The following is a 17,876-nucleotide window of genomic DNA, read 5'->3' as shown; positions in this document are numbered from 1 at the left end:
ATTGTTGTTACTTGATTAGTTCATGGGTGAATTCATTGACTCCTTAAAAATAGGACCATTTTTGCATTTATTTGCGTTCTCTACAGAACCTGATAGACACTGTGTATATGGTAGATACTTAATCAGAACTTGTGGACTGAATTGCATGTTTTTCTCCGAGGGCCTTCCATAGGCAGCCTGGTCTTGCCTTCTCCTTTCCATCCAGAAGTCAGTTCCATCTTCAAGTGCCTGTCCTATCACCACAGCCCTCTCTCCCTAACGGAGAGCTACAGGTCCCAATTTACCCTGTTATTTTTGCAGCACTTTGTAGCAGATCAGCCATGTTTCCACTTCTGCTCTATTCTGTGTCCTCACAGTGGGCTACTTAAATAGCCCACAACCTCTGTTCTGTATAGGCCTGGACTGCAGATCAGGAGGCCTGTTGGAATTGCTATACCCAGAGAGTTGCAGTGGGGGGACAGGAGCTCACAGAAACAATATAGTGAAGTCGTTTGGTGACTGAGTATGGAGCGAAGCTCTGAGACAGTTTTTGGAGGTGTTTCCAGAAATTGGGCATGTGTGACCAAGAGTTAAGGCCAGTGCCAATTTGATAAACTGAACTGTAAAGCTAACAAAACCACAGGTTTGCTTTTGGAGCTAGATTAAAGTTAGTATCTACTCTCATCTCTTTTATTCAAGCAAGGAAATTAAGGTCCAAAGATGAGGCTGCAAATAGCTACTCAGTAAATATCAGCTGATTGCAAATAATCCAGTCAAGCTGGTCCTTGGATGGATTTATTCTTTATGGTACTTCATGTCAAAAATTGGCCAACCAGGGCTTCCCTGGTGGCGCAGTGGTTAAGAATCTGCCTGCCAATGCAGGGGACACGGGTTCGAGCCCTGGTCTGGGAAGATCCCACATGCTGCGGAACGACTAAGCCCGTGAGCCACAACTACTGAGCCTGCGCGTCTGGAGCTTGTGCTCCGCAACAAGAGAGGCCGTGATAGTGAGAGGCCCGCGCACCGCGACGAAGAGTGGCCCCCACTTGCTGCAACTGGAGAAAGCCCTCTCACAGAAACGAAGACCCAACACAGCCAAAAATAAAATATAAAAATAATTAATTAAAAGAAAAAAAAAAGGGCTTCCCCGGTGGCGCAGTGGTTGAGAGTCTGCCTGCCAATGCAGGGGACACGGGTTCGAGCCCTGGTCTGGGAGGATCCCACATGCCGCGGAGCAACTAGGCCTGTGAGCCACGATTGCTGAGCCTGCGCGTCTGGAGCCTGTGCTCCGCAACAAGAGGCTGCGACGGTGAGAGGTCCACGCATCGCAATGAAGAGTGGCCCCCGCTTGCCACAACTAGAGAAAGCCCTCGCGCAGAAAAGAAGACCCAACACAGCCATAAATAAATAAATAAATTTTAAAAAAAGAAGAAAAAAAGAAGTTCATTTAAACACAGTAATTTGAAAACATACACAACAGGAGACAATCTATATTATCTTAAAAAAAAAAAAAAATTGGCCAACCAGTCTTAGTTTTAGTCAGCAGCTCAAGAGTAAGAAGAGCTTATTGGCATGACTTCCAAACAGACCACATCAAAGGAGTGTGACCCTGCCAACACCTGGGTTTTGGCCCATTGAAACTGATTTAGGGCTTCTAACTTGCAGAACTGTAAGATAATATAAATTTGTGTTGCTTTAAGCCACTAAATTTGTTGTAATTTTAAACAGCAGTTATAGAAAACCAGTGCAGTGAGAGTTGACATTTCCTGATATTCTTTAAGAAGTGCTTCTCAAACTTTAAGATGTATACAAATTACCTGGGTGGAGACTGAGAGCCCCATTTCCAAAAAAACTCCCAAGTGATGCTGATACTGCTAGTCTAAGAGCTATACTGAGTGGCAAGGCTTTAAAGCACATTAGATGATTTTATCTCTTTTAATAATCTCAGTATGGAGGAAGTGGAACCCAACGGCTGAAAGTATTGGAGGCTCTGGAGTTGACTTACTGGGAAAAAAAATCCTGTCACTCAATAGCCATGCAAATATAGGCAAATTATTATTATTATTAATTAATTAATTATTTTTTTGGGCTGCATTGGGTCTTCGCTCCTGCGCGTGGGCTTTCTCTAGTTGCAGAGAGCGGGGGCTACTCTTCGTTGTGGTGCGCAGGCTTCTCATCGCGGTGGCTTCTCTTGCTGTGGAGCCGGACTCTAGCCGCACGGGCTTCAGTACTTGTGGTGTGTGGGCTTCAGTAGTTGTGGCACGCGGGCTCAGTAGTTGTGGCTTGCGGGCTCCAGAGCGCAGGCTCAGTAGTTGTGGCACACGGGCTTAGTTGCTCCGCGGCATGTGGGATCTTCCCGGACCAGGGCTCGAACCCATGTCCTCTGCATTGGCAGGCGGATTCTTAACCACTGCACCACCAGGAAGTCCCGTGAATTGTTTATTGTTAGATTCAACAGACATAAGGTTCTGTCAAATTGCCAAAACAAGTTTTAGACTCGCTCCCAATTTCTGTACTTATTGAGGACCGTAACAAACACTTCAGAGTTTGGTGACAGTCCAAGGGCCACTCTTTGAGTGATATTACTCTTCAAATTTTTTAATAATGAATATATATTACTTGTATAATTGCAATTAATTGTTCTAAAGAAAATCTAATTCAGTCTGATAATAATAGAAATAGGTATGAGGCACAGAAACGGTTCCAAGGATGGAGTAATTTTACGGACAAAGAAGGTGGCAAGAAGGAGGTGATGTGTGATCTGGCTTTTAAAGGCTACATAGGCATTTGTCAGAAGGATAACCGTGGAAGAGCATTTTAGGCAGTGGAAAAACAGGGGCCAGGGCAGGGAGGTATGAGATTGCTGCGTGTGTTGAGAAATACAGTGGACACCTGTTGTTTCAGCCTGCCCAGCATTCAGTCTCCCTTCTTTCATTTTCCCTGGGGGACCCACAACTTCTCCGTTCTCGCTGTAGGTGGCTGAGGTGGGGCTGACCTCTTCCCCACTTCCTTCCAGTGACTGGTTCAGGACAACAGCCAAGACTGGGGCTTTGGCTGTACCCTGGCCAGGGGAGGGGAGAGAGGTGCTTGTTCCTGCTGGGACTACTGAAAGGAGGACGTAAGCCTGGAGCTGCAGAGAGAACCAGTTTGAGAATGAAGTCAGCAGAGAAAAATAGCAGAGACCAGAGATAGAAACCCAATCCAAGACTTCATATGGGCCCCTCCTTGTAGTCATATCCTATATGCTACCCCTGGGATTTTCAGTTATGTGAACAGATAACTTCCCTTTTATTCATTTCATCTTAAACCTATCTTAATTGAAAGAAGACTTACACAAGGAATATTCTGGTGTGTGAGAATACAGTGTGTGTGTACACCAGGAATTGATGAGTCTGCAGAGGTAGGCAGGGGCTGGAAGGTGAAGGACTCAGGAACAGGCCCTCATTTCTAGAGGCTCTCAGGACCTCTGCAGGGTGTAAAGCAGTGATCACCTCAAGAAAATCAAGAGCTATAATATTAAGAATAATAAAATAAAAGAAAAATATTAAGAACATTTACTTCCTCAAGCTTTTCTAGTAGTTTCATTTTTATTATTCTTTGTTTCCCTCTAACTGGGCCTAGGCAATTAAAAATAGAAAGGGCCAGCAAGTCCCTAAAAATGACATTTTAAATATGATTCCATTTTCCTTTTGAGGATGGAGTTATAATTTTGAGCAGTGAAGTAGCTGACCTCATTTAGTAGTGTATTCTGTTTCCAATAAGTGTTTAACACGAGCGGTCTTTCACGGAAGAAACTTCTAGGAATAATAAGAATCACCTTTTCTGAAGCTCCCTACACATTTAATTAGTTTTCTCAGAGGGAACAGGAGGTAACTTCTGGGAATCTCAGGACCACATTAGCCATTTTGAACATTATGAAATAAAAATAAATAAGCCTCATTAAAAAATAATCAAATCAAATAAAAATGAGCCTCATATCAAGTTCCCTGCATACAGTTGTCACATTTCTTTAATTTAGAACAATTCCCTAGGGTTTTGTCTTTTATGATATCTTTCATGATTCCAGGTCAACTATTTTGCAGCATGTTCCTTAATTTGGAGTTGTCAGTGATTAGATTATGATTAGATTCAGGTTAAATGTTTTCCCAGGACTACTCCATAGATGATGTTGAATCTTTCTCTAAGCTTCACAGCAAGGGGCACGTGATGTCCAATTATTGTCCAATTTTTGGCTAATTTTGATTATTTGGTTAAGGTGGTGTCCACAAGATTTACCCTCTGTAAAGGTAACTGTACACCTCTGTAATAAGTCATCTATGGAGTGATTCTTTGACAATAAATAGCATTCTTAATAACAGATCTTACATGTATTGTTTCAAAGAATAAAAATGGCTCAACATCAAACTTTGTAGAGTTGGAAAGAATTATTTCAACAAACCTCTAGTGAGTACTCACTAAACTATGTTATGCTAGGGTGCTAAGAGCAAAGAAGGAAAGACTGACCAGCAAACAGGAGAATTCAGGAGAGTGACAAACACCACATTAAATGAGAGGAAAGGGAAATCCAGAGAAACGAAAGATTTTAGACGATTTTAGATTGAGTGGCAGGGTTACATTAGAACTCTGGTTTTTCTGATTCCCAATCCAGTGTCCTTTCCATGACTGCATCCAAAGGCTCTATTGTAACACTGTTTCTCCCTGGACCGGTGTAACATTGGTTGTTACAGTGAAAATAACTTATCTTACTATGTAACTAAAAGAACAAGCTTTCTCCAGGCCCACCATAAGGTGCTTTAGAGGAATTGTTATTTGGATTGATTTAAATTATATACACTGTGACATTAAACTCACTGGAGCCATAGTCTAGTTTTGTCTCAGGGAAATGTTTCCTCATAGTGACAGCGACACATGCACACTACCGAACCGGATATCGCTCCTCTGCCACACCTTAAAACTACCACAGATTTCTCTATTCACAAATCAGGAAACAATTCAGAGGTATCTAAATCCTACATCCTGAGAGCAACTACTTAGAGCTGACGTATAATTGCTTTTGAGTGTACAGTGTTTTCATACATATCACTGGAATCTCAAAAGCAATCCAGTTACTCCTTAAGGTGGGAAGCATGAATCAGTGGGAGATGTCTGCTGGGTTACTAAGTGTTTTGCCTTTAGGTTTAAAAATATCTAGTGCATACCTAATTCTCAGAATAGAAACATAACAGACATAGTCTTATACATACGTTTAATCACTAGTGTATATTTGTTCATTCAGTCCCAGCAGGACTATCTCGGCTTCCAATTTAAAAAAGGATCTGGAGGTGGTCTGTTTTAGGCATTGTTCATGTGATTCCTTCTAGGCTGCTTTGGATCTGTAGACCCGGAAATCCCAACCTGGTCTCTCTCTTCCCTGGGCTGAGAGAGTTCAGGGAGAAATAGGTGGCTGCAGGGAAAAGACAAGCTGGAAAAGCTCCACTGTATCCCCTCAACAGTTTCAGGAACTGTTTTTAAATGCGAAGACCAAGCATCACTTGCCCTTTACTCACGCTTCCTTCTCAATAAAGAACCTCACAACATTCTGCCTGCTTTGCGGAAATGAATTTAATCAGATAGTTATTACGGCATTTACAATTTTTACGGAAGGACTCTGGCGGTTAACTCCCTTCTCCAGCTGCTAAAGGGCCATCCCAGATCTAGAGGCGGGTTTCCCGGAGGGCTCTACCGTGGGGGAAGTGAACGAAGTGGGTGGTCAGTTGGAAAGCCCTTCAACCAACTCGGCGTCAGCCTGGGGCCCACACCCCGCGAGACAAGGGCCCGGAGTGTAGACCCCACCCCCGCCCCGCCCCGCCCCAGGCCCCGCTACCCCCGCAAAGTTTGACCGCACTCGGCCCGGGGACAATGAACACGTGCAAGACCTGGCTGGGCTGCCGTGGACTCCGGGGGCGTAATGATTTCACAACGGTCATGAGGGAGGAGAGCGCCAACCGCATCATTTCTAGGAAGGCCTGAGCAGGCCAGGCCGCGAGAGCGGCCGAGAAGAGACGCTCACATGCCGGAAAAACTGCATAACTAGAGCCACGCCCCGCGCACGCGCGGCGCGCCCTGCCCTCGCGTGGCCGCGGTCGTGCGGCTCCCTCCGCCAGCTGCCGGATCTAGCTCGCCTGCCTTCTCCGTCCGCCGCCGGCCTTCCGCCCTTGCGCAGTCGCGTCGTCGCCCGCCCTTCCCTCCGCCCCTCGCAGCAGCCGGCCTCTTTTGACGTCAGCGGCAGAATCCTACCGCTTAGTCCTAATCTGATGTCGAGTGCAGGGCGGGGTGGGTAGGAAGGTCGCCTGCTCCTTCCCTGGCCTGAACCTCTCTTGGAAAGGAAACCTCTTTTGTAATTTCCTAAGACTTCGAAGTAAGCCTTTAAACTGTGCCCGTTTCCTAATAAGGGTGAACGCGACCTCTCACCCTAGTTGATCTTCCGAACTGGGAGTTCTGTTAAAAGGGAACTGTAAAATGTGTTGTTATTTGGGTTTATTTGAAGGCTTTCGCTTGTCGTTTTTATGTGTGCCCTTAGTGTGTAAAGTGGAAGAGTGACATCCATAAAATGACGACTTTGTGTATGGAGGCTGGGATAAGCAGTACCTAGTCCGGCTTGATGAGATTTATGTGATTTTAACTTAGTTTCCATTTGAATAATCCAGGGGTGGCATTTTGAAAGGCTGGGTATAAAAAGCTGTTAAAGAACTTGAAGCCGTGGTTAATCATTTTGTAAGCTGCTTAAAGACAACGTGAAAAGGTATCAGAAATAAAATGAGAATTTAAACTTATAAGGGGCAAAGGTTTTGTCTACCTTTTACAGGCAATGAAATTGACCCAAGATTTCTGTGATTTGCCTGAGAGGGGTGGAATTCAGGCCACTGCTTTCACTATGCCAGTACTCTGGCCAGCGTGACTAAGGCTGTCTTTAGAACCCGCTGAGCTTGAGCTTTTATTGCCTCTTTTCTTGTCTTCCTACCTCACTTGTCTTTTTCCACTTTTGACGATTTTCGTTTTCTTCCTGAGTTCTCTTTCTCCCCGCCCCCCCCCCTTTGCTTTCTCTATTTCTTTAACTTCCTCTGTGTTTTTGTTTTTTGGTTTTTTTGTGATAGTTGAGCCAGCCTTTCCTTCCTCCTTTAAATGCCTCTCCCTTAAATGACCATAAAAGGAAATAGAAGAATTTTTAAAGTTTATTTTCTTGTTTTAAGGGTGTTTTGTTTTGGGGGGAGGATTAGTTAGATATATAGTATGTATATAGTTAGATATAAAATTTCCTCTTCTAAAGGCTGCCTCCTACTCCTTTCCATAGATGTTCAGTGAAAGTAGGAGTGTGTAAGAGAGAGAGTAGTGAAGGAAAGAAAAGAGAGGGAGAGATAGGAGAGAGGACGGAGTGTGTGGTGAGCTGTTTGGAATCAGAAAGAGGAGAAAAAATATATATAAACAGAGACATGCTCTAAATTATACAAAACTCAACGTAAAATAACAACATAGCTGTAGGTAGGTTCTATAAAACTCAAGAAACACATCACTTTCGATCAATCCCTGCACATGCCTCTGTGATGCATTGCCTCAGATGAGTTGTGTCTTTCACAGAATAAACCTGTAGCTTTAGCTGCCCCAGAAGAAACAATCACAGGGGTTCTACCTGTGAAATAACAAAATAATATACCAGTGATTGCAGACTACATGCCACCCCGTAGGCTTCTCAACGTGTTGGCCCCTGTGCTCAGTCCTGCCGGTGGTTCTTGTTATTCTTGCTTTACACTTGGGGAACCTAAAGCCCAGAGAATCCCTTGCCCAGTGTTATAGGAGGCAGAACCTCTGCTGCCATTTCCAATTCCATAGTCTCTGAGTGAATATGTATAATAGTAAGAAATTAACATCTAATTTAAAATGAATAATAGAGCTCATTAAAGTACACTATTGCCAACTGACTGAAGTATGCTCCCTTATTATCAATTTCTCTCTTTGGTGTCTGTCTTATTCTGCTTGGTTAACAACAACTTGCAGAAGTTGGTTGGAAACATATTTTGTATTTTGCTAAAACATTCAAAGGTACTCCTGAAGTTTGGTTTATGTCTTAGTTCCCTTCATGAAAGAAAATACACTGCTCTGTATTCCATCATTTAAAAATAATCGGAAGCTTGAGGGCATTATGCTAAGTGAAATAAGTCAAATAAAGAGGGACAAATACTGTATGATCTCACACGTAGAACCTTAAAAAGTCAAACTCAGGAACAGACAGTAGAATGGTGTTTACCAGGGGCTGGTAGAAGAAATGTGGAGATATTAGTCATAGGGTACAAACTACAGTTGTAAGAGGAATGCATTCTGGGCATGTAATGTACAGGATGGTGACTATGGTTAACAATACTGTATTATATACTTGAAAGTTGCTTAGAGAGTAGATTTTTTTATTCCCCCAGCTTTATTGAGATATAATTGACAACACTGTATAAGGTGTGCAATGTGCTGATTTGATACATTCATATATTGCAAAATTATTACCACCATAGTTAGCTAACACCTCCCTCCTGTTACATAATTACCATTTCTTTTTTTTTGGTGAGAATATTTAGGATCTACTCTCTTAGCAACATTCAAATATAATACAGTATTATTAGTTATAGTCACCATGCTGTGCATTAAATCCCCAGAACTTGTTAATCTTCTAACTGGAAGTTTGTACCCTTTCACCAGTACTTTCCCATTTCCCCCACCCCCTAGCTCCTGGTGACTCTGCTTTCTGAGTCTGGCTTTTTTAGATTCCACATATAAGTGAGATCATACAGTATTTGTTTTACTCTGTCTGACTTATTTCACTTAGCACACTGCCCTCAGGTTTCATCTAAGTTGTCTCAAACAGCAGAATTTCCTTCTTTCTCATGTCTGAATAGTATTCCATTATATATACACCACATTTTCTTCATCCATTCATCAATTGATGGATGCTTAGGTTGTTTCCAGATCTTGGCTATTGTGAAATAATACAGCAATAAACATGGGAGTGTGGATATCTTGATGAGATCCTGATTTCAGTTCTTTTGGATATATATCCAGAAGTGGGATTGCTGGATCATATGGTAGTTCTATTTTTTGTTTGAGGAAACTCCATACTGTTTTCCATAGTGGCTGCACCAGTTTGCATTCCCACCAACAGTGCAAAAGGATTCCCTTTTCTTCACACCTTTTGCTAACACTTGTTATCACTTGTCTTTTCACTATGGCCATTCTAACAGGAATGAGGTGATATCTTGTGGTTCTGATTTGCATTTCCCTGATGATTAGTGGTGTGGAGCACCTTATCATGTGCCTGTTGACCATCTGTATGTTGTTTTTGAAAACTCTATTGAACTCCTCTGCCTACTTTTTAATAAGGTTTTTTGTTGTTTTTGCTGAGTTGTATGAATTCTTTAAGTACTTTGGAACCACTTATCAGATATATGGTTTGCAAATATTTTCTTCCATTCTGTAGGTTGCTTTTTCATTTCGTTGGTTGTTCCTTTTGCTGTGCAAAAGCTTTTTAATTTGATGTAGTCCCACCTATTGATTTTTGCTTTTGTTGCTTGTGCCTTTGGTGTTATATCCAGGAAATTGCTGCCAAGACCAATGACAAGGAGCTTTTCAGCTATGTTTTCTTCTAGGAGTTTTAGGGTTTCAGGTCTTATGTTTAAGTCTTTAATCCATTTTGAGTTAATTTTTTTGAGTGGTGTAAGATAAGGGTCAAATTCTTCTGCATGTGCTTATCCAGTTTTCCCAGTAAGAGTAGATCTTAAATGTTCTCAACATAATAACAACAACAAAAAATGGTAATTACTGTATGTGAGGTGAAGGATGTGTTAACTACTCTTATTGTGGTAAACATTTAGCAATATATATTTGTATCAAATCATCACATTGTGCACCTTAAACTTATGTAATATTATATGCCAATTATATCTCGATAGAGTTGGAGGAAAAATAAAAAGAATTATTCATTTTAATGACATTTGGTAGCTGAATAATAAAAATAGAAAAAACGATAAATTCTATTATTCCCATAATATCTGTTTAATACTATATGTCTACCTTGAATTCAACAATTCACAGAAGCACTGTTCTACATTTTTTTTCACATCTTTCTTTTTCTGAATTTTATCTTATTTATTTGTTTTTTATACAGTTCACATCTTTATTGGAGTATAAATGCTTTACGGTGTGGTGTTAGTTTCTGCTGTACAACAAAGTACAACAAAGTGAATCAGCTATACGTATACATATATCCCCATATCTCTTCCCTGTTGAGCCTCCCTCCCACCCTCTCTATCCCATCCGTCTAGGTCGTCACAAAGCATCGAGTTGATCTCCTTGTGCTATGCAGCAGCTTCCCACTAGCTATCTATTTTACATTTGGTAGTGTATATATGTCAGTGCCACTCTCTCACTTTATCCCAGCTTCCCCTTCCCTCCCTCCCTGTGCCCTCAAGTCCATTCTCTACGTCTGCGTCTTTATTCCTGCTCTGCCACTAGGTTCATCAGTACCGCTTTTTTAGATTCCATATATATATGTGTTAGCACATGGTATTTGTTTTTCTCTTTCTGACTTACTTCACTCTGTATGACAGATTCTATGTCCATCCACCTCGCTACATTTTTTTTTTAATTCTACATTCCAGGGTGGTGATTCTTCAACTTGTATATCTTGTACCTTACCATAAGTTGAGAACCTGGATTCCAGGATGGTAGAAACACAAAGCTTGCTTATTCTAATGAGCGTTTTATATATTTATAGGACTTTATCATTATCCTTATCATATACTGTGTTTTAAGGACAAAAAAAAAAAAAAGCAGGAGCATTGTTGGGGGTTAATTTTATTTTTTGTGGCTTTAAAATACAAGCAAAAATAAGGATCATATTAGTTTTTAAAATGTCAGCAATAGTATTAGCATTTTTACTGCTAGAACTGTGAAACATATAGACATGAAATAGCATTATCACCTGAGAAGTTATGCTAATCCATTCTCTTATTAGGAAGCTTGAGGATGCAGTTTACTCACATCTGCAATCATGGGATAAAATTTGAAATGGGGGTTCGAACAGCAAGGTTGACTAACTTTATCCTTCTGTCTTATGACTAAGATAGAGGTTTTCACAATTAAGAAGCAATTTGAACAGAAAGCATGAGCAAGGGATGGGCTTTATATGTTTCATTGCTCTGAAGCTATAATAGAAAACAAGTGCAAAGATTACTCCAGATTATTTTGGAAAAACTTTTATTCCAAAGTATTGTAAACTTCCATTCTGCAGATGATTGGAATATTTTTGGATAATGTATCTACCCATTCATACTGATATGTCTTTGACCCTCATACTCTCTTGCAGTTACTTTTGCTGCATAATGAATTGACCCAAATTCAGCATCTTGAAACAACCATTTGATTATGTTCACAGGTTTTGTGGGTCAGGAATCAGACTGGGCACAGCAGGGATGGTGGACCTCTCCTCCTTGAGGTTTCAGGTCTCATCCCTTGGGCTGGGCTGCCTCAGGGCCTGGGACTGCCAACAGAAGTAACTGCACTTCTCTTCTTTATGTGGCTTGACTTCCCTACAGCTAATGTTCTCAGGGTAGTTAGACTTTTACACGGCAGCTCAGGGCTCCAAGCTTGAGTGTTCTAGTGTGTAAGGCTGATGCTGCATTACCTTTTATGACCCAGCCTCACTATTGTGTCCACTGTAGTCTCTTGGTTGAAGGAGTCATAAGCCTGCCCAGATCCAAGAAGTGTGTCCAGTGCTCGTTTCAGCAGCACATACACTAAAATTGGAACAATACAGAGAAGATTAGCATGGCCCCTGCCCAAGGATGACACGCAAATTTGTGAAGCATTCCATATTTTTTGCAACTAGAGATTATCATACTAAGTGAAATAAGAGAAAAGCAAATACCGTATGATATCACTTATATGTGGAATCTAAAATACAGCACAAATGAACCTATGTACGAAACAGAAACAGACTCACAGATATAGAGAACAGACTTGTGGTTGCCAAGGGGGAGGGGGGTGGGGGGGATGGACTTGGAGTCTGGGGTTAGTAGATGCAAACTATTGCATTTATTTATTTATTTAAAATTATTTATTTATTTATTTATTTATGGCTGTGTTGGGTCTTCGTTTCTGTGCGAGGGCTTTCTCTAGTTGTGGCAAGTGGGGGCCACTCTTCATTGCGGTGCGCGGGCCTCTCACTATTGCGGTCTCTCTTGTTGCAGAGCACAGGCTCCAGACGCGCAGGCTCAGTAATTGTGGCTCCCGGGCCTAGTTGCTCCGCGGCATGTGGGATCTTCCCAGACCAGGGCTCGAACCCGTGTCCCCTGCATTGGCAGGCAGATTCTCAACCACTGTGCCACCAGGGAAGCCCAAACTATTGCATTTAGAATGCATGGACAACAAGGTCCTACTGTATAGCACGGGGAACTATAACCAATCTCCTGGGATAAACCATAATGGAAAAGAATATAAGAATGAATATATGTGTATAACTAAGTCATTTTGCTGTACAGCAGAAATGAACACAACATTGTAAATCAACTATACTTCAATTAAAAAAAAAAAAAAAAAAGAAGTGTGCCCATAGGACCCCCACCCACCATCACCTGTCCATGAAAGTAGTGTCAGAAGACTTGGGGCCATGTTCTAAAACTGCCACTTACTCCAATACCCAACTCTCTCCCATGCAATTCTAAAAGAATTTTCCTTCAGATGTTTTCTCAAAGTAAATACAATGTATTAATAAAATTCCCTACATGGGATCCAAGGCCACTGAAACTGCCATGTAATGATTTTTCTTTCTCAGGGGAAGCAGATGGAATTATCAGACTGTGCTTACTGTTTTTAAACAAGGCTGCCAATATCTGTATGTCCCTCCTGAGAGATGGGCTGCATTTCTGCAATGAGGGAGGAAAACATGTAATCATCCCTTGTTGAAGAAATCAACTTTTTATTTAAAAACCATGCTTGCTTGAGCAGATGCAAGAAGAACTACAATTCTGCAGCCTGTGGAAGGAAAACCACATTCACAGAAAGATAGACAAAATGAAAAGGCAGAAGACTTTGTACCAGATGAAGGAACAACATAAAACCCCAGAAAAACAACTAAATGAAGTGGTGATAGGCAACCTTCCAGAGGGACGTTTATAGCAATACAATACAATCTCAAGAAACAAGAAAAATCTCAAATAAACAATCTAACCTTACACCTAAAGGAACTAGAGAAAGAAGAACAAAAAATCCCCAAAGTTAGTAGAAGGAAAGAAACGATAAAGATCAGAGCAGAAATAAATGAAATAGAAATGAAAAAAACAATAGCAAAGATCAATAAAACTAAAAGCTGGTTCTTTGAGAAGATAAACAAAATTGATAAACCATTAGCCAGACTCATCAAGAAGAAGAGGGAGAGGACTCAAATCAATAAAATTACAAATGAAAAAGGAGAAGTTACAACAGACACAGCAGAAATACAAAGCATCCTAAGAGACTATTACAAGCAACTCTATGCCAATAAAATGGACAACCTGGAAGAAATGCACAAATTCTTAGAAATGCACAACCTTCTGAGACTGCACCAGGAAGAAATAGAAAATATGAACAGACCAATCACAAGCACTGAAATTGAAACTGTGATTAAAAATCTTCCAACAAACAAAAGTCTAGGACCAGATGGCTTCACAGGTGAATTCTATCAAACATTTAGAGAACAGCTAACACCCATCCTTCTCAAACTCTTCCAAAAAATTGCAGAGGAAGGAACACTCCCAAACTGATTCTATGAGGCCACCATCACCCTGATACCAAAACAGACAAAGATACTACAAAAAAAGAAAATTACAGACCAATATCACTGGTGAATATAGATGCACAAATCCTCAACAAAATACTAGCAAACAGAATCCAACAACACATTAAAAGGATCATACACCATGATCAAGTGGGATTTATCCCAGGGATGCAAGGATTCTTCAATATATGCAAATCAATCAATGTGATACACCATATTAACAAACTGAAGAAGAAAAACCATATGATCATCTCAATAGATGCAGAAAAAGCTTTTGACAAAATTCAACACCCATTTATGATAAAAACTCTCCAGAAAGTGGGCATAGAGGGAATCTATCTGAACATAATAAAGACCATATATGAGAAACCCACAGCAAACATCATTCTCAATGGTGAAAAACTGAAAGAATTTCCTCTAAGATCAGGAACAAGACAAAGATGTCCACTCTTACCACTATTATTCAACATAGTTTTGGAAGTCCTAGCCATGGCAATCAGAGAAGAAAAAGAAATAAAAGGAATCCAAATCGGAAAAGAAGAAGTAAAACTGTCACTGTTTGCAGATGACATGATACTATACACAGAGAATCCTAAAGATGCCACCAGAAAACTACTAGAGCTAATCAATGAATTTGGTAAAGTTGCAGGATACAAAATTATTGCACAGAAATCTCTTGCATTCCTATACACTAATGATGAAAAATCTGAAAGAGAAATTAAGGAAACACTCCCATTTACCGTTGCAACAAAAAGAATAAAATACCTAGGAATAAACCTACCTAGGGAGACAAAAGACCTGTATTCAGAAAACTATAAGACACTAATGAAAGAAATTAAAGATGATACAAACAGATGGAGAGATATACCATGTTCTTGCATTGGAAGAATCAATATTGTGAAAATGACTATACTACCCAAAGCAATCTACAGATTCAATGCAATCCCTATCAAATTACCAATGGCATTTTTTACAGAACTAGAACAACAAATCTTAAAATTTGTATGGAGACACAAAAGACCCTGAATAGCCAAAACAGTCTTGAGGGAAAAAAACGGAGCTGGAGGAATCAGACTCCCTGACTTCAGACTATACTACAAAGCTACAGTAATCAAGACAATATGGTACCACAAAAGCAGAAATATAGATCAGTGGAACAGGATAGAAAGCCCAGAGATAAACCCACACACCTATGGTCAACTAATCTATGACAAAGGAGGCAAGGATATACAATGGAGAAAAGACAGTCTCTTCAATAGGTGGTGCTGGGAAAATTGGACAGCTACATGTAAAAGAATGAAATTAGAACACTCCCTAACACCATACGCAAAAATAAACTCAAAATGGATTAGAGACCTAAATGTAAGGCCAGACACTATAAATATCTTAGAGGAAAACACAGGAAGAACACTTTTTGACATAAATCACAGCAAGATCTTTTTTGATCCACCTCCTAGAGTAATGGAAATAAAAACAAAAATAAACAAATGGGACCTAATGAAACTTAAAAGCTTTTGCAAAGCAAAGGAAACCACAAACAAGACGAAAAGACAGCCCTCAGAATGGGAGAAAATATTTGCAAACGAATCAACAGACAAAGGATTAGTCTCCAAAATATATAAACAGTCCATGGAGCTCAATATTAAAAAAAACAAACAACCCAATCAAAAAATGGGCAGAAGACCTAAATAGACATTTCTCCAAAGAAGACATACAGATGGCCAAAAAGCACATGAAAAGATGCTCAACATCACTAATTATTAGAGAAATGCAAATCAAAACTACAATGAGGTATCACCTCACACCAGTTAGAATGGGCATCTTCAGAACATCTACAAAAAACAAATGCTGGAGAGGATGTGGAGAAAAGGGAACCCTCTTGCACTGTTGGTGGGAATGTAAGTTGATACAGCCACTATGGAGAACAGTATGGAGGTTCCTTAAAAAACTAGAAATAAAATTACCATATGACCCAGCAATCCCACTCTGGGCATATACCCAGGGAAAACCATAATTCAAAAAGACACATGCACCCCAATGTTCATTGCAGCACTATTTACAATAGCCAGGTCATGGAAGCAACCTAAATGCCCATCGACAGACGAATGGATAAAGAAGATGTGGTACATATATACAATGGAATATTACTCAGCCATAAAAAGGAACGAAACTGAGTCATTTGTAGAGGCGTGGATGGATCTAGATTCTGTCATACAGAGTGAAGTAAGTCAGAAAGAGAAAAACAAATATCATATATTAATGCATATATGTGGAGCCAGAAAAAATGGTACAGATGAACCGGTTTGCAGGGCAGAAATAGAGACACAGAGGTACAGAACAAATGTACGGACACCAAGGGGGGAAAATGGCGGGGGTGGTGGTGGTGGTGTGATGAATTGGGAGATTGGGATTGACATATATACACTAATATGTACAAAATAGATAACTAATAAGAACCTGCTGTATAAAAAAATAAAGTAAAATTCTAAAATTCAAAAAAAATTCATGCTTGCTTGCTTTTACTCTTTGTTCTTTGGATGTATAGTATATGTCTCTGCAAAATGACTGACTGAGGAGAAGGTTATGTGTTAGCAATTCAAAAAAAGTAGTTAAAACATGCCCCAGCGCCTGGATTTCAGGGGCAAAATTTAAGGGGGTGCCAAAAAACTCATTTATCAAGGTATTTTAATGCAGTATTTAAAAAAAATCAAAATTAATGCCAAGCAATCCATAATAAAATGTCAAAATTTTAAATAAAGCCATATGAGTTTCCTAGGGCTGCTGTAACAAAGCACCATAAACTGGATGGCTTAACAGAAATGTATTGTCTCCCGGTGCTGGAGGCCGGCCACTTGCAGGGAGAAACCTCATGCCTCTCCCCTAGCTTTTGGTGATTGCTGAAGTCTTTGGACTTTCTTGACTTGTAGCTGCACCACTCCAGTCTGTGCTTCCATCTCCCCCTGACCTTCTTCCCCGTGTGTCTCTGTGTCTTTCCTCATCTTCTAAGGACGCCAGTCACTGGATTTAGAGCCCACTCTAATCCAGTATGATCTCATCTCACCTTAATCTAATTATATTTGCAAAGACCCTATTTCCAAATAAGGTCACATTCTGAGGCTCCGGTGGACATAAATTTTGGGGAGACACTATTTAACACTGTAGACAGGATCAGTATTACTGATTTTCCCTTTTGCCTCAGGATCTAATATGACTCAGCGTGGTCTCCCCCATTTTAGTAGCAAGCATAGGCTGGCCACTGCCCAGTGAGCTGCTATTACATCAGCTTTGTGGTCCAAGACTTAGAAGGCGGCCGTGTGTGTTCTTCCTGACAACTTTCACCTACTCACCTGCCTCAGCTTCCACATACTTGTATGATGACTCTGAAATCTATCTCTCCAGCCTTGCTACTTTTCTGAGTTCTGGTTTCCAGTATGTTCTTTTTTAAATTTTTTATTTATTTTTTTATAGATAAGATTTTTAAAAATATTTATTTTATTTATTATCATTTATTTTTGGCTGCGTTGGGTCTTCATTGCTGCGTGCGGGCTTTCTCTAGTTAGGGTGAGCGGGGGCTACTCTTCGTTGTGGTGTGCGGGCTTCTCAGTGTGGTGGCTTCTCTTGTTGTGTAGCACGGGCTCTAGGCACGCGGGCCTCAGTAGTTGTACAGCACGGGCTTAGTTGCTCCGCAGCATGTGGGATATTTCTGGACCAGGGCTCGAACCTGTGTCCCCTGCATTGACAGGTGGGTTCTTAACCACTGCACCACCAGGGAAGCCCCTTCAGTATGTTCTGATTACCTGTTCTATGCGTATAACTATACTATACCCCCCTTCTCCAAGGCTTTTAGGATAATTTCTTTATCCCAAATGTTCTGAAATTGTACAGTGATGTAACTTAGATTTTTTTTTTTTAATTCAGTAAGCTGGGTATTAAGTAGATGCTTTCAATCTGGAAACTCATTTAAGTTTGAGGGAATGTTCTTTTATTATTTATTCAATAATTTTTTCCCTTTGCTTTATTCTCATTTCTTTCCAGAACTTCTATTAGTCTAATGTTGGGGAGCCTG

At 40.5% G+C, this 17,876-nt stretch overlaps 1 protein-coding gene and 1 non-coding gene across 3 annotated transcripts in view; one reads left to right on the top strand and one right to left on the bottom strand.

Annotated features, from left to right (window-relative positions):
- Positions 1-11,236: 11,236 nt before the first annotated feature.
- VEPH1 (ventricular zone expressed PH domain containing 1) overlaps positions 11,237-17,876 on the bottom strand; it is a 291,970-nt gene continuing 285,330 nt past the window's right edge. For both annotated transcript variants that reach the window (XM_059920044.1, XM_059920048.1), the window contains one exon: positions 11,237-11,792. In XM_059920044.1, coding sequence (XP_059776027.1) covers positions 11,735-11,792 — 58 coding nt within the window. In that variant the 3' untranslated portion in view covers positions 11,237-11,734. The remainder of the gene's footprint in view (positions 11,793-17,876) is intronic.
- On the top strand, positions 11,769-11,875 carry LOC132365646 (U6 spliceosomal RNA). The gene has a single exon (XR_009503169.1). It is a non-coding gene; the product is annotated as a U6 spliceosomal RNA (small nuclear RNA).

The sequence above is a fragment of the Balaenoptera ricei genome, chromosome 4, assembly GCF_028023285.1.
Source record: "Balaenoptera ricei isolate mBalRic1 chromosome 4, mBalRic1.hap2, whole genome shotgun sequence".
Classification (NCBI taxonomy): domain Eukaryota; kingdom Metazoa; phylum Chordata; class Mammalia; order Artiodactyla; family Balaenopteridae; genus Balaenoptera; species Balaenoptera ricei.
The sequence above is the reverse complement of the archived record's forward strand: the minus strand, read 5'-3'. Positions and strand labels throughout refer to the sequence as shown.